This window comes from Pristiophorus japonicus, chromosome 15 (genome assembly GCF_044704955.1).
Source record: "Pristiophorus japonicus isolate sPriJap1 chromosome 15, sPriJap1.hap1, whole genome shotgun sequence".
In the NCBI taxonomy this organism is placed as follows: Eukaryota; Metazoa; Chordata; class Chondrichthyes; family Pristiophoridae; genus Pristiophorus; species Pristiophorus japonicus.
In genome coordinates this window covers 24248292-24272184 of record NC_091991.1, presented here as the reverse complement: position 1 = coordinate 24272184, position 23893 = coordinate 24248292, and the positions used below count along the sequence as shown (strand labels likewise).

The following is a 23893-nucleotide window of genomic DNA, read 5'->3' as shown; positions in this document are numbered from 1 at the left end:
CCGCTGGTTCGGCCAGGCTACCAACAGGCAGCCCGGCATCCTCTCTTGGATGTCGAGCCGCTGGCCCGGCCGAAACCCTCCCTGGTAGCCCAGTGGGCGCCAAGCAGGCCTTGCTAGGCCTCGCAGCATCCCTCCCCTTTAAGTGAAGGGGAGGGACGTTGCTACATGTCAGCGCGACGTAGCATGTCCATGTCGCACTGACGTCATCACCGCCACGCTGACATTATCTAAGCAGTATGTGGCCTCCTTATTCTTCCGACCAAAATGCACCACTTCACGCTTATCTATATTGAAATGAATTTGCCAATTAAATGGCAATTCTGCAAGTTTCTTAGGGGGTGAAATTGCCCTGCGACCCGTTGGGGATGGTAGCCATCTGGGGAAGAGACTCTCTGCGCCCGGCGCAGAAGTTCCGCCCCCACCGCGGAATTGGGCTTACCGCCCCTCAAAGGAAGCGGAGCGCAATCTCGCTACGAAGCACTACTAGGGTGCCGAGGGAAGCGCTATGCGGCAAATGCAATTCAAACTCCCTCCCCTTTGCTATGCACTTTGCAAGGTAGGGATGGGCTGCAGCGCGGCACCCAAAACGGAGTGCCGGGCTGCACAGTGGCGGCCCTAGCTGGTCCGGGCCGCCATCGTAGAGCTGACCCGTGAGTCGGCAATCAAAAAAAGATGGCCTCCTCGGGAGCTGACGCTCTCCACTATAAGGAACGTCCGAGTGCGGAGGTTAGCCAGCTTCCCAACCCGCAATTTCCCCGGCGGGATGTTGAGGGGTTGGCGTGAGGCAGAGAGTGGTCGCTGCGCACGGTGATGACGTCATTGCCGATTGCGCGACGGCCCGGGACGCTAACCGAGGTGCATGCCGCTGTCATGGCAGTGCCTCCGCAAACTCCTCTGCCCCGTTAATGCCCCCCCGGAGGCTTTAAAAAGGGGCAATTTCACCCCCTTAATGTCTTCCCATATTTTGCCACATTGTTCCTGTGTATTAACTAGACTCCTCAATTTGGTGTCATCTGCAAACTTAGAAATTGTACTTTCGATTCCCGAGTCCAGATCATGAATGTAACTTGTGAACAGCAGTGGTCCCAGCATCGATCCCTGTGGAACACCACTTCCTATATTCTGCCAGTCTGAATAGCTGCTCTTAACCCCTAATCTCTGTTTTCTGCTTCGTAGCCAGCTTTCTATTCATTCTGCCACCTGTCTCCTGACTCCACATGCTCGGTCATGAATCTACTATCAAAGGCCTTTTGAAAATCCAAATATAGTACGTCTACTACATTACTGTTTGTTACTTCTTCAAATAATTCAATTAGGTTGGCCAAGCATAAACTTCCCTTTTGAAATCCACTCTATTTTATTTTCCGTTTCTATGGGCCCAAGTTTCGGGCCGTGCCTAGAATGGCGCAGCCCCGACCTGGACGTCCATTTTTCACGCCCGAAAGTGCGCCTAAAAAATACTTACAGATTCTCTGGCTCCCTGCAGGTCCTCTGGAGCTGGGCGCGGCGCAGCACGAGCTGTGGGGGGCGGAGCCAGGTCCCTGCACTGAAAACAGTGCCGGGACCTCTGCACAGGCGCGCTACAGTGGGCACGCATGTGCAGTAGCTCCAGGTGCCCAAAACTGTGTGGGAGGGGCCCGAAGCACGCAGCCCCTAGACCTGGCCGAATGGGCTCACTGGGGCTGCGTGGATCAGGCTGCACCTCCCATGCCCAGCTCCTGCTTCCTCCCTTCAGCTGGCTCTCTCAAACCCCCCCCGCTCCCAGCTCCCGCTCTGACTCCCCCCCCGGACCCGACTCCCGCTCCCCCCCCCGGACTGGACCCGACCCGACCCGACTCCCGCTCCCCCCCGCCCCCCCGACTCCTGCTCCCCCTCACCCCCGACCCGACTCGATTCCCGCTCCCCCCCCCCCCCACCCGACCCGACTCCCGCTCCCACCCCCCCCCCCCGACCCGACCTCCCCCCCCAGGACCCGACCCGTCCCCCGGCCACCTACCTTTAACTCCTCTCCTCCTCCCTCTTTCCCCCTCTCTCTCCCTCCCTCTCTCTCCCTCGCAATTGACTCTTTGTTTAAAATAAAATGCTCTTGCATTTGCAAAATATGTTATGAACTGCTCTCTCCGTAACATCGTTGTATCACATGGAGATGAGAGGAGGGAATGCCAATTGTTCTTTTCACACTTGCAAAGCCCTCTTGCCTTCGGTCTTAATGGTTTGTGATCTGTAATGTTCATCAGCTGTAACTCCTGGGGCGAGATATTCGGTTGGAGGTTTCCTGAGGCGCTAATGTCGGGCGGCTGCTAAATTTAGCGCCAGATATTTATTAGCGACGGGAACAGCAAAATTCAGTTTTTGCGCCATGAGAGCGGAGTGCTAAGGGAGGCGTTCCACACTTCTCTAAGGGCACTTGGTTGGGTGCACAACTGAATATCCCGTGCTAAAGAGCAGCTTCATAGTGACCTAAGAGAGGACACCCCCTGCCACAAAAAAAAATTAGAACAAAAAACATTCCCTATACATTACTCATCCCAAATAAAGTTAAATCGCAAAAAATAACTAATCAATCACACTTACCTCATGCGGTCATTCCTTCCCTTCGCTCCCCGGGACAGCTCTACACACCAGCTTTCTCTGGCGTAGTCACTACTGGGCTCTACAGGTGTCGCGCAAACCAAATTTTGCTTCTGTGTTGATACTGGGGGCGTTGCACACCGGCGCGATGCTCCTGGGCGATACTCCTCAGCGCCGCCAGTACCGGCACACTGAATTTGCCGAGCGGCACAAATGTCAACGCTCATGACTGCAAACCCTTTAGTGCCCCTGTTCCGACCCTCGCGAGGGGCGCTATCCAACCAAATTTCTCCCTCCCTGGAATATTCAACGTTAAGAACAAAAAACATTTAAATCAAGAAAGAACGTTGGGCATGTTCTCATTGGATAAGAGAAGGTTGAGCTGTGAAGTGATTGCTGTTTTTAGGATTCTAAAGGGACTAGATTAATGTAGACCATGACAAATGCAAAATACTGCGATGCTGGAAATCTAAAATAAAAACAGAAAATGCAGGTAATACTCGGGTCAGGCATCTCGGGTGGAGATGGAAACAAAGGCCGAGGTGTTCTGGGCGGGATCGGTGGTGGGTTGGGTGGGAAAATGGGTATTTTTGACAGGGTCAGGAACTTGCTACAGTGCGCCTTTCCTAATATTGGGTCTGTCAACGCTGAGCAGACCGGACAAGCAGTGGCAATTAAACTCATTAGCATCCAGTTAACAGATGCTTAACAGGCTTTTTTTAAACTTACCTTTTGATTTTAACTGCATAACCACGGGAACCACACTGTTGGGGGACCATGGCTGTCAAGCTGAGGTGGGAGTTCAGCGGCCATTGCTCCAGCTGATTACTTGACAGCATCAAATGTACAGTAAAAGCTCCCACCTGACAGATCATCACTTTCCTCAGCCACTAGCTGTTTCTCAGTCCATTTCCAGCACAGATTCTGCAGGCTTTACACTCTCCATCCAGTCTCGTCTCATTGGAAGAACTCTCCCACCATTGACAGAATGCTTCTGTCATCTCAACCTGCCATCTAATCCATCAACATAGGTGCCCTTTATACTGTCTCACCTTGGTACTCAGAATCCAACCACAATCAGCTTCAACACCAGGCACACCAGCAGCACCAACAATAACACCAACCTTCTCCGCAGTCACCTGATGCTGCACAGGACACAGGGCACCAGCACCTGACCACATTGCTGCCCGGGAGGCCAGGGATGGCCTCACCATGGCCAGATTTACTTCACTTGAAGCTGTACACCCTGGCTGTCACATGATGCACCAGGTTGGCACCATCCCACACCAACACCATAAAGCATTCCTACAATGTCCAAGCCATTCCTTTCACACTCACCACCATTGGGGGGAGGGGGTTCGTTATGTCTCACAAAGCCACTCCCAAAGGTGCACCCAAATCTGTCCAAAAATGGAAAGTGTTAAACAAAAGGTTTCAATTGTTTGACAGCACATTAACAGAAACTTTACATGAATATTGGATAGAACACCCAAGCGGCTATCCTTGTGTGTTGCTAGTTGTATGATTGCATTAGGATGAGAATGAGTGTGAGAGGTGGCTGGTGAGATGGGGTTGTGATAGTGCAGATAGAGAGAGAGGGATGGGTGGAGGTGCAAGCTAAGTTGGTGTGAGTAAGGATGTGCAGGAGTAGGTAGGGAAGGCAGAGTGATGGGGATGTGATGAGAGGCACAGCAGGATGAGGTTGAGTGTGGCTTTGTACTCACATCAAAAGTAAGGTGGCCATCGTCCCTTTAAGGAAACCCGCTCAAGACGTGCCATGAATGACATTTACAGACCAACTCCTTCTAATTGGGCTGGGAAATACGCTGGACGGACATAACATTCATTTTCCAGAGTGAGATGGAGCCAGCAGCGGGGTCGGGACCTGACATTAACACCGCCTGCCCCGGACCCACCGAGGTTCGTAAAATCGCGGCCAAAATGATTGTTTCAGGTTGGAGACCTTTCATTAGAACAAACTATTTCACCTTGTCCAGAACAGTAGAACCAGAGGAGACGGAGCTTCAACCAGAGGGGGTAAATTCCAAAACTAATCTGCGGAAACAATATTTCAGTGAGCGAGTGGTCAATCTATGGAACAGACTCCCTAGGGAGATATAAAAGCAAAATACCATGGATGCTGGAACAGACCAGCTGTAAATGGCAACAGCAGATTCATTACCAACCTTTGTCCTGTTAGCATCTCTGTGTGCCTTGGGACCTCAGCCCATTCGTCATCTAATCTCTCCTGCCTTACACCCTATCACAGAGCTTCCATTTTCCCTCTCCCCACTTTCCCTGCCTCTGTACTTGCTTAAAAACCTGTCACATCTCCAGCTTTTTCCAGTTCTGATGAAAGCTCATCGACCTGAAACGTTAACTCTATTTCTCTCTCCACAAATACTGCCTGACCTGCTGAGCATTTCCAGCATTTTCGGTTATTACTCCCTAGGGAGATGATGGAAGTAGTTAGTATTGATTCATTCAAATGCAAATTAGATCAATTTGTTTCAGAAAATTACATTTTATGATACAATGGGCCTGAATTCGCGATCGGAGGCTTCCCGCGGGCGAATGCCTCTGAACCGTAAAACAAGTACAAACCTACCTGATGGTCTCGGAGGTTCATAGACTCGCACTCCTCGGCCTCTACGCGTACACATCCGTAAAGGCCCACATATCCCAGGGACGCATGCGGTTCGCAAGCACCCCTGGGATCACGTGGACCAGGCCAACCAATCAAAAAGGGGAGTCCCCATTATGCTTATGGGGATTCCATTTATGTACAGAATCCCCATAAGCCTGAATAGAAATCCCCTAAAAAGCACAATTACACACAAGTTAAATAAAAATAAATCATTACATGTCAAAATTAATTAAAATATAATTAAATTAAACATTTAAAACAAAAATATAATTGTTGAAAAATAAATTTAAATGTTTTAAAGGGGCTAAATATAACCTATAACTAATTTTAAAGTTTTCAATGTTTAAATAATTAAAATATATATATTTTAGTATTTAGGCCTCACGTCTGCTTTTACAATGGCGTAAGAGCTTCATGGGCATTCGCTGGGCCATAGCCCAACTCTCCGCTAGCGAATGTCCATTCCCCGGGATGCGGTGAATCTGTCAAGCTGAAACTGGACAGATCGCAAGTTCTGAGTTTTCGCGCATGCGCAGCGCGTGTGGAAACCTGGAACTTGCGGGACACCTACGGCCACATATGTGGTTATAGGCCCCAGAAAATCCAGGCCAACATATGAGTAATTTGAGACACGACATGTGGTAAATGTAGTATGTCTGGGAAGGGAAGGTGACATTTGGACCTATGGTCCCAAACACTCTCCATCACTGGGGTTTTTCTCATGTCATGTCTGGGTCTGTAGATTAATTGTTAGAGATTGATTGCTATGATAAGTCAACAATTCCATTTTCTTTGTATCATACAACTACCAGGATAGAAGACAAACTAGATGGACCTTGGGTCTTCTTTCATCCAGCAATTCCTATGTTCTTAATTATCACTGTGTGGAGAAACTCCTTTCTGTCATTCATAATCCATTGTTAATTAAAGGTGTGGACATGAGGAGATTAGGTTTCCCCCCATGTCTACACCAATCGAGAATTGTATTATTCAGTAACAATGTACACCATCTCATTTATCATTATTAATCAGCTTCTCACAGATCCTGAGAAATGATTCTTTTGTTCATTTCTAGCTGAGATGCAGTTGCTCATTTGTTACTTTTCCCGGGACACTCTTTATTATGGGTGTTTAGTGACATTCTTTGTCAACTAGTATACCATGCTTTCAAAATGTGTTGAAATAATGGAGATGGAAGACTAGAGGCTTCTGAATTACAAGCAATTTAAATCTTCAATCCTATTAGCAGAACAGCGACACATGCAATAACTGATTACTTTGTCCTATATGACTATTTGTCTCATTTGATTGAAGGCACTTTCAACTGTTGAATCTAACAGCCAATCACTGTCAGTAAGAATATCATATTATGGTCATATAGCCAAAGCAATGTCACTAACTTAATAGCATTCAGTATCAATGTAATTTGGAAATTCAGACTTGTTGATTTGTATAATCAGTCATTTAGTGACAAGTTAAGTTAAATAATTGGTTAAATCTATTGAGAGAAACTCGCTTTGGTTATTACATTTGATGCAAATGGAATAATCTTGAGTCCTGTGGAAATAATATGAATCCTTGTTATTTTTAAATGTCATTACCTAAGTGGTCAATGAAATGAACAACAAACTATTTTGTAGCTTCTTTGCCTAATTTTAGAATAATCATTTTACTTTATTCAGCATTTCCTCTGGGCATAAAGAGTAGCCTTTATTAAAATCCAACAGTATGAATTATTAATATTTTAGTGGAAATAGTTGATTGCACAATAAACTTTCTAATGCATGCCCTAAAAGCTAGCAGATCAATTATTGCAGCTAATTGGTCTAGAAATTAGTCTGGGCTTGTTTTTGAGCCTAGATTCGGTGATACATGACCTGCGTACGCCTGAATCGAGAGGCCAGAGGATCGATGTAAATTGGTCCTTCGGCCTCACCAACGTATTCGGCGTGAAGTGCTGGTGTTGGTCACGCCTCCACAGGTAGTTGGCCCTGGCAAAGGCATCAATATCCAGCTGCCTGCCTCATCAATGGCAGTCCTGAGGAATGTCCCAGGAGGAAGAATTGGAGCAGGCTTGGGGTGCCGGGTTGGGGAAGGGGGGTGGGCGAGGACCTGTGTGTGATCATGACACCTTTTAAACTTACCTGTCATTGGTGGGTGCACCCTGAGGACCTCATGTGAAGGACCATGAGCAGCGCTGGTCCAATGTCTGGTCCAATCATCACTGACTCATTTTGAAAAGTGGTCATTTAACAAGTGGGCAAGACACCTAATTTACATATTAAAGGGGCTGAACGCCTGTTTTATGCATCGGCCCAGGACCCCATAGAGAAAAGGTCCCCACGGATTTAGCAATGGATCCAACATCTGCACAGATTGGGCGTGGGCCATCCCACTACTAAATTGGCATCCATTTTATGCTCAACAAATGAATACAACGCAGACCAGTTTTTACCCCATTGAGTTTTAACACCAGCAATTTTTGATTTATTTAGCTACAATCCTCGCAATATTTTGAATATTCTTTGTTTACCAATGGTGAAAGGGAGAAGTGCAGTCTGCACATTCATATTAAACATTAGCTCTGCCTACCTTCTGCTCTTGGCTGGAATATAAGCCATTCTTACAATCAACACAGGGAGGATGTTACCACATTACAAATGTGCTGGAGAACTCATTTGGAGTATTCAGAACTTTCCTGTGCATTCTAAAATGTCTTTGGATATATTTACATTGCAAGTTTAAAATTGGTGCTAAGTGTTTTGGCTTTGTACCGACACTAACCTTGGATTGTATATCAGTTAGTAAGGTGTGAACTGATCCTAAGCAAAAATGAACTCCATTTTACTCCCGTGTCAGTTTGGGTTCAGACTCCAGATTTGGGCCACTATGATTGCAAAATTGGCGTGAAGCAAAACTGTGTCACATTGATGCTACAATTATTGTATAAATGTACCCTAATCTGTTAAAAAGGATTCAAATACGTCGTCCAAATATGTTTATCAGTAACAGCGACTCCAGCTATTTCTGTTTAAACAACCATGAATTGGTGATTGATAATATATAAAAATGGCATAAGTGGCCATTTTTCAAGTTGTTCCATTGATCGACTGGTGAAGTTTCAGCAGGAGATCGGGACATCCCCTGCAGAAACTCAGGGCCCGGCTATCCAGTTGCAGCCAATTCATTTCGAAGAATTTAGCAGGAGACAATAAGAGTCCCCTTTTTATTTTACTTGAAACATTTTTCCTTCTTGCCAATTTACTCCACTTCGCCATCCTGAATCTTTGCCGCCATTCCATTACACATGCACAGGCCACCCTCACGAACCTCACACGGTAGCCATTCTTCACCTGTGAGCCCAGAGAGTGAGTGTCAGTGTCAATGGGCTATTTCACCACTGTAGGTATCACAGCTGAGCCCAATCCCGTCTTTAGCCAATGGACACGGAATAAGGTAGGGGCACTGAGACCAACCGTACCACCACCCCCAAACTGACCAGAGATTGAATGTTGTACCTTCTTGGTCATCCAATCACTTCCCCAATGAACCACCCAGATGCCTCTCTGTAACAATGCACTAGGCTCTGACTGTCGATTTTGGTTACCAGAATGCACGGTTTATAGGTTTTTCACTAAGAGAAAACAGATAAACCACAAGGTGCCCTTTAGGGCACAGTCCTCATGACGTGTTTTTGTGTGGAGTCCAAAGACAGTTTAATAGAGAAGGTCAAATATATTAGTAGCAACCTTTTACCACCTATTGGTTTTCTAATGGCTTCTTTGTTAATGGAGAAGGATTGAAACTGTTCTGCTGATATGCACAGAAACACTAACCCAATGTTTTTTTTCTGTGTATATAATGTTACGTCAGTTGGCTGATGCCAAAGCAACGATGTCATCAGATTGTTTCAGCATGTTGGAGCAGCAGGTTTTACTCATCCGCGTTATTAAATTGTTCCAATTCACAGATATTGATGAGTGCTCCCAGAACAAGCACTACTGTCGAGAGAATACCATCTGCGTGAACAGTGCGGGGTCCTACACCTGCATCTGCAAAATGGGTTATATTAAAGTTGATGACTACTCCTGTACAGGTAAGACGATGTTAATAAGTCCAATAATGCAACGGTTTGAAAAATATTTTAAAACTCCTCCGCTGCTTAACCTTTTCACTTGGTCATTGTCCAACGCAATAACACTCAGCGTAAAATCCTGAACCCTTTACATTATCACATAATTGAACCACAGAATCATGGAATCATACAGCGCAGGAGGCTGCCATTCAGGCCATCTTGCCCATGCCGGCTCTTTGTAAGAGCTCGCTAATTAATCCCATATAATGAACTAGCCCCTTAACTATGTAGATTGGTGCACATGCTGACCTAATGTGTAAGGGTTACCAGTATTACCAACAATCACAATTTTGTTAACTATTTATTGATTGTATACCATCGGGGATCATTTTCACTTTGGGTGCGGGCAGGAAACTGCCCGCAGTCACATTACGCACCCCATTGGTGCACTGGAATTTAAAAAAATATGTTTGTTAGGTGATATAGTCAGGTCAGGTGGCAGATACTCGTTGGCAAAATATAGATGTGTAATTAACAGATCTCTCCTAATCCCCCACATTCAGTCGGAGGTCATTCTGTTACAGGAGTGGGAGAGGATACAACATTTCATTGATAGTTAGAAATGTGTCTGGAACAGTTATATAATATTGCTTATGTCAAAGAGATTAATAAATAATGCATTTTCCTTACCCACAAATGGTAGATAAAAAAGGAAATTTGTCCCCCTCGCATATACCAGTTAAATACTTCTTTCTGTGGTATAAACTGGAGAAGGATGGCTGAGGACCATATGATCGTATAATGATCTTGTTCAGTGGATTGGTAAAGGGAACGGGGCAAAGCCACAATATGTTCAGCTGATAGTCATATTCAGAGAGCATACAGAGGGGCCTAGGGAATTCCTTGGGGACACCCAAACCCAAGCCCACACTTTAGGAACCAGAGTATCATTACAAGGAAAAAGTGAGCAAAGTGACTGGGATAGTGGGAGGAATGTACTTCTGGGACAGTAAATAAACATATTTTAATAAAAATAAATTGCATCTTAGAAGGTAGATACTGCAGGGAATTTAATGGCCAGGGTGATCTCCTGGACTAGTTTTGATTACCTACATGGGTCGGAGAGGAATTTCCGATTTTTTGAATCAAATTGTCCCGATTTTTAATCTTTTTTTGCCTCTCCCAGGAGATAGGAGATCACATGGTTTCGGGTATATGTTGTGATACACAAGGTATCGCAATTGTGTGGGACAGGCATGATGGATCAGATGGATCTTTACATGTCTGTCATTGTTCGTATATTCATACATCATTGTTCGTATGCATAAGTAACCCCTTGTATATACTACATTTATGTGAAAAAATGCCCCACAAAATGACCATGTACCTTGTTTCAATAGGGCGAATTTTAACCCCAGAAACCAAGTGGGTTGGGTTGGATTGGTGGTTAGAGAATTAAAAATCTGTATGCCGACCCCAACCCACCTCCAACCCACCCACCTCAGGTTTTAACTAAGATAGGACGGGAGGCAGCCAACCTACCTACTCCCAGGAAGCGAGTTGGCACTTTAAATATTATAATGAGGTTCCGTGTCTCATGGTGATCCACCATTTTAAATTTAACTCTGGGCGGCCGAGTTTACCAAGCCTCATGAAACCTGTCAGCTAAAGGGAGGCGAGGACTGCTGGATCCAGGAAGTAAGTGTATTTCCACTTAACTGCTGGATCCAGTGTTCCTGCTCTGTCAAACCCCTGCACTCGGACAACTCCCAACTCTGCCAATCTCCCCCCCCTGACCTCTCTTCCCCCCCGCACCCCCCCGCCCACGAGGCCTCCGATGTCCGAATCCCCCTTTGGTCTTCGGTTCTCGGCCCCCCGACCTCCAAATCCCCCCCCTTCCGACCTCCGACCTCCAGCTCCCGATCCCCCCTCCTGCCATCCAACCTCCCATCCCTCCTCCGATTCCCCCCCCCCTCCAGCCTTCCGACCTCCTCACTTTGGCCCCCGATCCCTCTCCGGCCATCCGATCTCCCCACTCCAGCCTCCGAATCCCCACCCCTCCGACCTTTCAACCTCCCCCCTGATCCCTCCCTCACTCCGCTCTGGGACCTGGTGCCGCAGACCTACCTCTCCATCTGGCTGGCTGCGGGCAAGAAACAGCGATTCTAAATGCTAATCAGGCCCTGCCATTAAATTCAGCAGGGCCTGCGGGAAGCCTGCTCTCCTGGGTTTCCCAACCATTTTCCAGCCCCGCCCCTGCTCCCTACAAGTCTCCAAATTAATATTCTGGCCAATTTATTTACACACACTAAAAATATTTACTTCCATTACTCCTTAAAATGATCTCCCCAACTGCTGGTCCGATCACTGTTTCTCCACTGTTGGTTGTGGTGTGAAGCAGTACATTTTAGAAACGGCAAGTTTTGGCATGCTCTCTGAATACCCAATGTTACAGTCAATCCAAGAAACAAAAATCTAGAGTTAGAGGCACAGATTGATGTAGGGAATTATAGCCTGCTATCTTGTTAAGTCTCTTCAGCTGACACTGGAAGTCCCGTGTGCCCAAGCTTTTGGCTATGGCAGAGAAGGACATGCTTCTGAAGAAAAACATTGTTAGTTTTGATTTAAAAAAGAAAAAAGTGGCATTTTATAGGTAAGTTTAATCAACTTATGTTTTTATGATAACCTTATTTTGCTACAAACCTTCATTTTAATAGCACATTTGTCAATTGAGTAAAGTCTAATTGTCTGGATTTCCAAAAAATATCTGGACCAATTTCATCAGTTCACCTTTTTTATTGCTAGCATTTGCTGACTGTTTATTGTTTATCGTTGTTTCCATGTTGCCACAGTAAGTTTTAATTGGAAGTATATACTATTTTGCAGGCTTATGATTGCTATGATCCTCACCCGTTAGTTGTGATTTATTGCTGTTTTATGAATACAAAATTTCAGTCAATAAAGTAGAACGGCGATATAGAAATTAACATGGGTTCAAAGAACGACGTTGGAAATGCCATTCGAGAAGAATGATGGACAAAATGTACACTAGACAAAAGACTATTTATAAATGTACCAATGAATGGCATTGCTTACAGTGAGTCAGGCAATATATTTTTATGGTGATGGAAGAAATAGCTTGTGTAACACGCAATGTTTAATACAGTTGATCTCCCATGCATCGCTCATATACAAAAACAATTCTTCTCTCTGTTTCTGTGCTGCTCTCCCACCCATTGATTATTTGTGCTGCTCTCTGTTTCTCTGGCTGTGCCTCAGTGGGTAGCACTCTCGCCTCTGAGTCAGAAGATTGTGGGTTCAAGTCCCACTCTAGGAACTTGAGCACAAAATTCTAGGCTGACAGTGCAGTACTGAGGGAGTGCTGTCTTTTGAATAGGACGTTAAACTGCTCTCTCAAATGGGTGTAAAAGATCCCACGGCACTATTTCAAAGAAGAGCAAGGGAGTTATCCCTGGTATCCTGGCCAATATTTATCTCTCAATCAACATAACAAAAAAAACAGATGATTTGGTCATTATCACATTGCTGTTAGTGGGAACTTGCTTGAGCGCAAATTAGCTGCCGTGTTTCCTACATTACAACAGTGACTACACTCCAAAAGTACTTCATTGGTTGTAAAGTGCTTTGAGATGTCCAGTAGTCATGAAAGGCGCTATATAAATCCAAGTCTTTCTTTCTTTCTGTCTTGTCTTCCATTCTTTCTATCACTGTATGGCTGTCCTACACATTTCTTGCTGCGGTATTTGGGTCTCTGTGCCCAACTTTTTTCTCATAGCTTTTGTAAGTTTTTCCCCCCCTTTTTTCTCTGTTCTATATGCCTCAGTGTCATCACCCAGCTTTGCACTCACGTCTTCCACCATTTCTTGCTTAAATTCCCTCAGTCTGATTTCTGCTCTGCCCACAGTACTGAGGTCACCCTGGTCATAGTCACCAATGATAATCTTCTTGATTGCGATTGTAATGTACTATCTCTCCTTCCACTGTTCAACCTATCTATGGCTTTTGACACAGTCAATCATTTCATCCTCCTCCGCAGTCCAGTTCCACGGGAATGCCTCACATTACTCTACTCTATCTCATCTCTTTCTCTGATCATCCATGGTTTCCTGTTTTATGCTTTCAAATGCCTGTTTAATTGCACTTCAGTGATATGAATCGGGTTGTGGGCAGCACTCAGCAATTTGTTGTCTCTCAGAAACTCTCTCTGACCAGCAATTCAAAATCATGAAACACATGAATAAAGGGCTCAAGAACGTGTACAGGAATGCAATCTATATCTGGCAAATGGCGCCGACTATTTCCCATTACCATTGGTGTTAATTACAAAGACGGAGCCTATACCATATTAAGTGGGCTGGCTATTTCGGGCAGGTTAGCAACTGTTTGCAGCTGTTCGTTGAAGTACGATTACCTGTCATTAAGTTCTGAGGTGGCTGTATTGTTGCATTTGCCTGCTGTCGCGTGATCTATTCCCCAAATCTAAAGCATTGCAAGAGAAAGCAGCAGGCACATTTAAAAGGGCAAGCTCCACTTCATTCTTTGTAATTAGATTTGCTAATGATTCTGGCAAACAAGCCCAGACTACTGCACTTTCAATGACTATTCTTAGTAAATCCAACTCCTTGTAATACTTTCTCTCTCTCGCTCGCTCTCGTTGTCAAATTTCGCAGGCGAAACTGTAAGGCATTTGTGGTTAGTTATTCAAGCTTTGTTAATTTCACACCTAGTGCCTGTTGGGTAGTAATAATTTTCAATGAAACTTTTATCAACATCCAAAGGGGAGCCCTACAATAATGGGTCATATCTTGCTTGTAAAATAGTGGTGTGTTAACGACGTACGCTGTTATTAATGTGCAAATCGGCCAGCAAGTTCAGGGGATTAAGAACTGCGCCATGAGTTGTGAATCGCCAGAACTTGCTGGTCGATTTAGGCCGTTCGACCATTTGCTTTGCACAAACGGCATCTCGCCCTTAGCCTCCCCATTATTTTTAAGAACTTGCTGGATTTGCAATTGATTGACCATTAAATTTGGCACAGAAACTTATCTGGTAATTAACAGCTCAAGTCCCTTTTTAATGATAGAATAATTGTTAATGCAATGCCCATCACCCTCTCTAGCCCAGAAATTGAATAATTAAAATTACGAAATCTCACTCCTTCAGTCGGTAAATTGTTCTGAGATTTTTTTTAAGTCACTTTTTTGTTCTTACTTATCCCTTGCCTCTTCTTCTCTCTCTCTCAATCCATCATCATCATCATCATAAGCAGTCCCTCGAAATCGAGGAAGACTTGCTTCCACTCTAAAAGTGAGTTCTCAGGGTGACTGAACAGTCCAATACGGGAATTACAGTCTCTGTCACAGGTGGGACAGACAGTCGTTGAAGGAGTACTGCATGCAGTTTTGGTCACCTTACTTAAGGAAGGATATACTAACTTTGGAGGGGGTACAGAGATGATTCACTAGGCTGATTCCGGAGATGAGGGGGTTACCTTATGATGATAGATTGAGTAGACTGGGTCTTTACTCGTTGGAGTTCAGAAGGATGAGGGGTGATCTTATAGAAACATTTAAAATAATGAAAGGGATAGACAAGATAGAGGCAGAGAGGTTGTTTCCACTGGTCGGGGAGACTAGAACTAGGGGCACAGCCTCAAAATACGGGGGAGTCAATTTAAAACCGAGTTGAGAAGGAATTTCTTCTCCCAGAGGGTTGTGAATCTGTGGAATTCTCTGCCCAAGGAAGCAGTTGAGGCTAGCTCATTGAATGTATTCAAATCACAGATAGATAGATTTTTAACCAATAAAGGAATTAAGGGTTACGGGGAGCGGGCGGGTAAGTGGAGCTGAGTCCACGGCCAGATCAACCATGATCTTGTTGAATGGCGGAGCAGGCTCAAGGGGCTAGATGGCCGACTCCTGTTCCTAATTCTTATGTTCTTATGAAAGGGTGGACGGGGAGTCTGGTTTGCTGCATGCTCCTTCCGCTGCCTGTGCTTGCTTTCTGCATGCTCTTGGCGATGAGACCCGAGACTCGAGTCTAGAGTCTCTTAACCCAATCTTTCTTTCCCTCTCGTTCTGTACCTGATTTGACTCTGATTCACCCTCCTTCTCAGTTGATCTTCAGTTTCTTTCTCAATCCTTTAAATCTCATTGGTTAAGAAGATACACAATTGATTCCACTGTTTACTAAGGTCCCAGAGGCCTTGTTGCCCTCGCTGCACCGTTATCAGCTCACATTGTAGCACAAAACAGTTTTGAGCTGAAGTGTGCAGAAAAAAGTCTTAACTAATGGGACACACCACGAGATGTCGTGCTCCGGCAAGATTCAGGACATTATCACAATTATTGGCATTTCAGAATTATGTAAATATAAAATATTTTTGCTGTATCCTCGGCACAACAACAGTCAGTTCCTACATGCCCTTTCCTTATCTCCGATTTATTGAGCATAGAGAACCAATTGGAGCAAATGTGGAGAGGCTGCCGGCAAGGGGCCACTTCCTGACTGCTGCTTCGGAGAATCACCACCGTTCTGCTTTAAATTCAGCTTGAAATTGATCTAACCCAACGGCCGTCGCGTATAGCAGGCTAATCGTGTTCACACAAATGCGCTCGCTATAAACGGTGGGAACTGTATATCTAAAACATTTATGGGCAGAAATTCGGTACCGCCATTCGGTACCACCAGGTGGTGTCACTGTCTGAGTGCTGTTTTACCGCCAGGAGTTAGGTGTAGCCTCAAACTGCCAAATTCAGTTTTTACGCCCAAAGATGAGAGAGCAGCGCTAAAAGGTAGCGTTGCACACTCCTCCTCGGGCAGGAGCTCAGGAGGCCGGCTGAATTTCGCAACAGAAAGCTGCCGCCATGCTCGGAAAAAATCGGGAAGGAAAGGGACGAAAGAAAAAAAAATTCAAACTTCTCTGACCGACACACAAATTTCCCCACTGTTAAAACTAATGAAAGGAAGATGAAATAAATAAAGAAAAACACTTAGCTTGATCTCTGGGTGAATATTCCCAGAGCACCATGATCTTCCCTTGCTGTTCGGCGTCCGTACAAATCAAACATTGCAGGAGCTGCACGCAGGATGACGTCACCACGTGGATGGCGTTAGAAGGCGGAGACTTACCTCTTGGCACCTCTACAAAAGAGCCTACTGAATTTCTCCCGAATCGTGGACCGGTGCTAACACCGCTGGTAGGCCTTTGCCACCTGTTAGCTGCCTAGCACCGGTGCTAATGGGCGGCATTATAAAGGGAATTTTGGCTCCTTCGAATTATTCCAAAATTAAAATAAACACCAATCACATTTCCGCCAAAACTGCCAGGGTTTTGACAAAATGCAAGGATTACAAGCAATAACTGGGCAAGCAGGCATTCAGTTTGGGTAGAACCTGGATCTTTCAGGTCTCCACCCCTCCAGATGCAGGCAAGGTACTTCTTGCATCCACCCTCCACTGTGCAGACATCAGAAGAGGTGGGACTCGTGCGATGATGCCATGGGTTAGAAATCCCAATGACAATCAATCACAGAGTGATCAATTGCTGTTTGAATAGAAGTCACTCTGAACATCGACCATTTTCATTACAGCATCCACATCTATCAATATCTCGACCTAGATTTAAATGAGAACAATACTTTGAGTGGATGCATTCTCAGTGTGAAGTATCCCCATAAATACTGCAAAACTAACGGGCCAAAAATTGCGGGTGGATGCCTCCGACCAAAATATTTTTAACGGAAATACCTGGTGGTCCCGGAGGATTGTAGACTTGCGCTCTGAGGCCTAGCTGTGCAGTCCAGTATAGGGGCCCCCCATATTCCAGGAGCGTATGAATATCCTGGGATCACGTGGGACTGGATCACCAATCACAATGTAGTATTCTTCTTCATATTAATGGGAGCTCGGAGTTCCCATTACTATCAATGAGAATACCCCTAAAATCAAATAAAACACAAACATAAATTAAAAAAACACCACTTTTAAAAAAATTAATAGAAATTGCATAGAAATTAAATGTTTTAGGGAAAAAATCTTTTTTTGAAATAAAAAAAATGTTTTAATCATGTTAAACTAAACTTACCTTCAAAGACAGGGTTTTTAATATAAAAATAAGCAATAACATTTCTTTTTTTCCATCTATTAAAACTCTTACGCTGGTAAAAGCACGCCTTACGCTTTTACCAGGCGTAAGTATTTGAAGGACATTCGCTGGGCAAGTGTTGGGCAAACAGCCCAAATCTTCGCCCGCGAAGGCCCTTCTCCCGGGAATGCATTGGAACTGTCAAAAGAAATGACGCCAGTTCGTAAGTGCCGGATTTCAGCGCATGCTTTTTGCGTGCCTAAACCCGGAACTTGCGGAGCCTCTATGGGTGCACGCGCACGTCATATGGGCCTGTAGAGACCGCGATTTTTAGCCCAACAGTTTTTTTACATGTCTCTAAATTGTAGTGAGAAATTTCAAAATGTTCTCAGGCACAGGACATGATGGCGACCTGCTATACTCAATCTCCTGACTGTTAAAGAGCCTCTCTGCAGATGTATGCAGCAAATCCATTAGTGGTTGGCTGTCATTCTGTATCACTAGGATCAGGATCTTTCACCAGTTCTGGATGCTGATTTTGGCATCTCAGTGCCATAAAAAAATTACTACTAGCAAAGTGGCATGCCGAGTAGTCCCTTTCCTTGGCATCTGTTGTGAACACATACGGCTTCAACCGTGGTACACTGTCAACAGGCACATCTATGTCTTTTATATTATAGTAATGTGCAAGCTTGGCACTGTTGAAAAATTCATCTTTATCAAAGTAAGACATCATTGATGCAAATGGGAATAGGACATAAAGACGCTCAGTTTGAAATGTTGCATCAGAAATTAATCTGCCATTTTTCCCATTCTTATCTTTTTGGATGCAGTCTCCAACTCCACTCATTTGCAATTCACTGAACTCTTCTGTTATCACAAGCCATTGTCTGGTTTTAAAACATGAAATGCTAATTTTCTTGTCCTTTACCTTCAGCCTATTTTCAATTATGCAATAATGTGGCTTCTGAAAGACAAACTGGTTTTCAAATGTCCATATACTGTTCTGAGCAAGTTATTAAATTTGTTTAAAAGGTCAGACCTATACAAATACTTCTCGCAATTCATGATTTTTGATATATGATTGAACTTGTAGAGTTAGACTGTGCAAATTTCAGCATTTTATTAGTTTTGTTTTGGTAGACTGTAAAGTGCCCTTTAAAGATTTATTCACATATTATTAAGTAGAAACATATTACTACTTCCTACCATCTGATCGGATGGTGACAGTTGGACTTATCATACTCCTTTCCTCTCCATCCCAAGCCTCAAATTAGAAAGGTGTAATAATACGATAGCAAAGGAGTATATTAAAATATTAGCCATAAGGGTGGGCCATCACTGGGATTCAAATATTTGAACCTCCAACTAGGAGTACTGTACCATTAGTTACCAGACCACATAAAAGTACTTCTGCTTTTCTCCCAATCTAATTACTTGCAAAATACACAACAGCTTATTGCCAGATAGTGTATTGCAAAACTACAAGAACTGTTGATGATTCTGCCATCTCCATTTACACCTTATCTGGACTCATTTTTTCCCATTACCATCTCCTTTTGTCTTGCACCATCATCCCTTTTGTCTCTTAATCTTTCCTGCCTTCCACCCTATCACAGACCTTACCTTTTGTTCTTTCCTCACCTCCACCCTTTCCCTGCCCCTACACTTGCTTAAAAACATGTTACATCTCTTAACTTTTTCCATTTCTGACAAAGGGTCATCGACCTGAAATGTTAACTCTGTCTCTCTCTCCACAGTCGTTGCCTGACCCGCTGAGTATTTCCAACATTTTCTGTTTTTAGAACTGAATGTCATTTGTATCTTTATAAGTGATAGTCTATCACAGTTAAACATGATAAGAGTAGCTCAGACAAAACAAAAGCTAAAAATAAAACAGTCTCTATCAATAACCTAGAAGCAAGTAGAATTTACTCCTCACAGAACAGTGCTGAGGAATTCAGTATTTCCTCCTTCTCACCCTGCAATCTCTGGTCCAGTTTAGCATGTATTAGGTGTAGTTTAAGCCGTGCATCTAGTTTGACAGGTTGATGTCGGACCTTGAAAGCAGCTGTTATTTGTTTTCATTATTTGCAAGTAAATTGTATTGCGTGACATGTCTGCGCATTAGTGTCATTACCTTACCTACTGCAAGATTGGAGAGATTGGAGATGGTTTTAGGCATGGTCCCCGGTATCTGAGTTTGTGGCGAAATTTACGATTTCTGCTTTTAAAATTCTTTGAAAACAACAAGGGAGCAGAAGAAATAAACCAGTAGATTGACAGAGCAGTCCTCAGCTACAATAAAGGAAAGTGCGATCTATGAGGGAACAAGGACTATCTATCATTAATCCTGCCACTTGTATTTGGGTTCTAGTTGTGTGCTTTTGTCGTGGGTGACATGAAACAAATGGTGGCTTAACAAAAGGATTTCAAAGGTTCAATAAATACCCCAAAGCAGCTGACCTGTCATAGTCATAGTCATAGGACCTTTAATTCTGACCTCAGAAGAGCACTCATACTCCATCAGTGCCATTTCCATTTTCCATTCCAGTCATTCTTGTCACCTCTAAGTGGGATTGCTCAAGTAATGCTGTTTAGTGCCAAGCTAAACATTATCTTATATTCTGGACTTGTATGCAAGGAACTTTGAATGGAGACTGTCCAAATTCTCAACAGGAAATGCAAAGCGAGAAATAGATGGTGTTTGGCAATGTATTGATGCTTGATTGTAAATGCAAGTTCTTGCTTTGATTTAATGGGTTTAGTTTTGCTGGTTTGACTCTGACTTTCACACTTGGGGGGAGAAATTCTGGAGCACCCCGTTTGGGGCATTAACTTTTAAGAACATAAGAAATAGGAACAGGAGTAGGCCATACAGCTCCTCGAACCTGCTCCGCCATTCAATAAGATCATGGCTGACTCTGATCACGGACTCAGCTCCACTTCCCCGCCCGCTCCCCATAACCCTTTATCCCCTTATTGTTTAAGAAACTGTCTATTTCTGTCTTAAATTTATTCAATGTCCCATCTTCCACAGCTCTCTGAGGCAGCAAATTCCACAGATTTACAATCCTCTGAGAGAAGAAATTTCTCCTCATCTCAGTTTTAAATGGACGGCCCCTTATTCTAAGATCATGCCCTCTAGTTCTAGTCTCCCCCATCAGTGGAAACATCCTCTCTGCATCCACCTTGTCAAGCCCCCTCATAATCTTAAACGTTTTGATAAGATCACCTCTCATTCTTCTGAACTCCAGTGAGTAGAGGCCCAACCTACTCAACCTTTCCTCATAAGTCAACCCCCTCATCTCCGGAATCAACCTAGTGAACTTTCTCTGAACTGCCTCCAAAGCAAGCATATCCTTTCGTAAATACGGAAACCAAAACTGCACGCAGTATTCCAGGTGTGGCCTCACCAAAACCTTGTATAACTGTAGCAAGACTTCCCTGCTTTTATACTTCATCCCCTTTGCAATAAAGGACAAGATACCATTGGTCTTCCTGATCACTTGTTGTACCTGCATACTATCCTTTCGTGTTTCATGCACAAGTATCCCCGGGTCCCGCTGTACTGCGGCACTTTGCAATCTTTCTCCGTTTAAATAATAACTTGCTCTTTGATTTTTTTTGTGCCAAAGTGCATGACCTCACACTTTCCAACATTATACTCCATCTGCTAAATTTTTGCCCACTCACTTAGCCTGTCTATGTCCTTTTGCAGATTTTTTGTGTTTTCCTTTTCTCCCATCTTTGTATCATCAGCAAACTTGGCTATATTACACTCACTCCCTTCTTCCAAGTGGTTAATATATATATTGTAAATAGTTGGGGCCCCAACACTGATCCCTGCAGCACCCCGCTAGTTACTGGTTGCCAACCAGAGAATGAACCACTTATCCCGACTCTCTGTTCTCTGTTAGTTAGCCAATCCTCTATCCATGCTAATATATTACCCCCAACCCCGTGAACTTTTATCTTATGCAGTAACCTTTTATGTGGCACCTTGTCAAATGTCTTCTGGAAGTCCAAATACACCACATCCACTGGGTCTCCTTTATCCACCCTGTTCATTTCATCCTCAAAGAACTCCAGCAAATTTGTCAAACATGACTTGCCCTTCATAAATCCATGCTGACTCTGCCTGACCGAATTTTTCTTATCCAAATGTCCTGCTACTGCTTCTTTAATAATGGACTCCAACATTTTCCCAACCACAGATGTTAGGCTAACTGGTCTATAGTATCCTGCTTTTTGTCTGCCTCCTTTTTTAAATAGGGGCATTACATTTGCAGTTTTCCAATCTGCTGGGACCTCCCCAGAATCCAGGGAATTTTGGTAAATTACAACCAGTGCATCCACAATCCCTGCCGCTATTTCTCTTAAGACCCTAGGATGCAAGCCATCAGGTCCAGGGGATTTATCTGCCTTTAGTCCCATTATCTTACTGAGTACCACCTTCTTAGTGATTGTGATTGTGTTAAAAGGCACCAGGCGCTAATGTTTTCAAACTTTAAAAAAATTCGGCATAAGCGTTCCACTTCCTTCCTGGAGCACAAGAGGCAGTAGACGGGGCAGTACTTGTGCAGTGCTGCACAATGGGCCGTGCAGTGCTGCTGCGTTGGAACGCTCCTTCCCGCTATTAAAGGGAAGGGCCATCGCTGCAGGCTCTGCAAAAGGAAGAACTTACCTTCTTCCCGACAGCAGCGCGATCCGACCCGATCAGCCCAATGCACTGCAGCAGAGTGCCAGGCTGATCGATCGCTGGCAAAAATCTTTAAAAAAATAGAAAGAGTAGCAAACATTTTTTTTTTTTACACACCTCAGCCACCTCGCCTTTAAACATCGTCCCCGAAGCGCCCGGCCTCCCAATGGACATCTCCTGCAGCCGCTGTTGTTTTCGCCTCGCGATGTTGCAAGGGGCGGAACTGAAATTTGGGACCGGGGCACTACCAGGGCAATGGGGATGGCGTCACGATCTCTGGGCGAAGGAGATCGGGGCGCTATGTCATACCGCTGCCGCAAACCTCGCGCCGAACATGGCGGGAGTCCATCTTCTTGCTGCATCCGGTTGCTAAGTGCTAAGTGCCCCGTTATCGGGCGCAATAATGGGAGACGCTAAGCAGGCCAATTTCAGGGACTTGGTGACTGAAACAGACTCCACTTACAATTCCAGTGGCAATTTTTTCAGATTTGCTTCTTATCCTGATGGCTGATATGCATGTTGAACTTGTCGATCCTGAGAAGCAACTCGATATTTCAACAGCACTGGGTTATGTCATATATCCTACATGTTTATTGCTGGTACCATTACACATGATGTGCCACCAGAGGGAGACTGTGCAGTGGGAGACTTGTAAGTTACCTGTACAGGTGTGCCAGGCCCAGTATAAAAGGCAGGCCACCATGTGTGATCCTCACTTTGGAGTTACAAATAAAGGACTAAGGTCACCACAGTTCAAGTATAACACATTGCCTCGTGGAGTCATTATCAGAGCATCTGAAGACATAACAATTGGCGACAAGATTACGGACCTTCATGCAAAAATGGCTAACTTTGGTACGTTGCAGCAATTTGCCGATGGTGATGATTGGGATGCCTTTGTGGAGAGGCTTGACCATTTCTTCACAGCAAACGACCTGGCAGGCGATAATCCGGCCACACTGGCTGATAAGAGCAGAGCTATCCTGCTAACCAGTTGTGGGCCCACTGTCTATGGCCTTGTCAGGGACTTGCTGGCACCAGCGAAGACGACGACCAAGACGTACAAGGAGCTTGTAACACTGATCCAAGAACAAGTCAAGTCCAAAGAGAGCATCCTCACAGCCAGACACCGGTTTTACACCCACCGATGGCCCGAAGGCCAGGAAATTGCAAAATATGCTGCAGACCTCAGGAGGCTGGCGGCACCGTGTGATTTCAGCGACCACCTCACCGAAGCACTGCGGGATATCTTTGTCATCGGAATTGGCCATGAGGACCTTCTTCATAAGTCACTGTCTGAGGATACCACAGTCACACTGCAGAAGGCCATCTCCGTGAGCCAGGCATCATGACCTCGGCCTGCGGTTTTCGGCAGATGACTCATCCTCAGGACTCAAACCCGGCAAGTACTGTACACAGAATGGCACCTTTTAGAGGCTGGGCTTTAGAATGTGAATCTTCTCAGGGAAGAGAGAACAGGCCCCCGAGTCCCTTCACTCAGAGTCCGCCGAGAGGGGGCTAACCGAGTAGCTCCATGCTGGCGTTGTGGAGGGAATCACAGGGCTCACCAATGCCGCTTTAAAGACTATGTGTGTAAAGGCTGCAGCACAAAGGGCCACCTCCAGCGCATGTGTAAAAGAAATATGACTCACTGTGTTGATGAAGAGTCTGCAGATGGTCATGAATCCAGCGCGGATTATGAAGCGATAGCCAGAGAGGCAGCTCAGCCCTACGATGAGGTATATGGCATGTTTACCTGCACCACCGAGTGTTCTCCATGAGTAATGAGTA

General features: G+C 44.7%; 1 protein-coding gene and 1 long non-coding RNA gene across 2 annotated transcripts in view; one reads left to right on the top strand and one right to left on the bottom strand.

Moving 5' to 3' along the window:
- The window catches only part of LOC139280649 (protein kinase C-binding protein NELL2-like), a 290626-nt gene that overhangs the window by 109061 nt on the left and 157672 nt on the right, over positions 1 to 23893 (top strand). The window contains exon 13 of the mRNA XM_070900237.1: positions 9189 to 9314. Coding sequence (XP_070756338.1) covers positions 9189 to 9314 — 126 coding nt within the window. The remainder of the gene's footprint in view (positions 1 to 9188; positions 9315 to 23893) is intronic.
- Positions 1 to 23893, bottom strand: part of LOC139280650 (uncharacterized) — a 275728-nt gene that overhangs the window by 177674 nt on the left and 74161 nt on the right. The window lies entirely within an intron of this gene.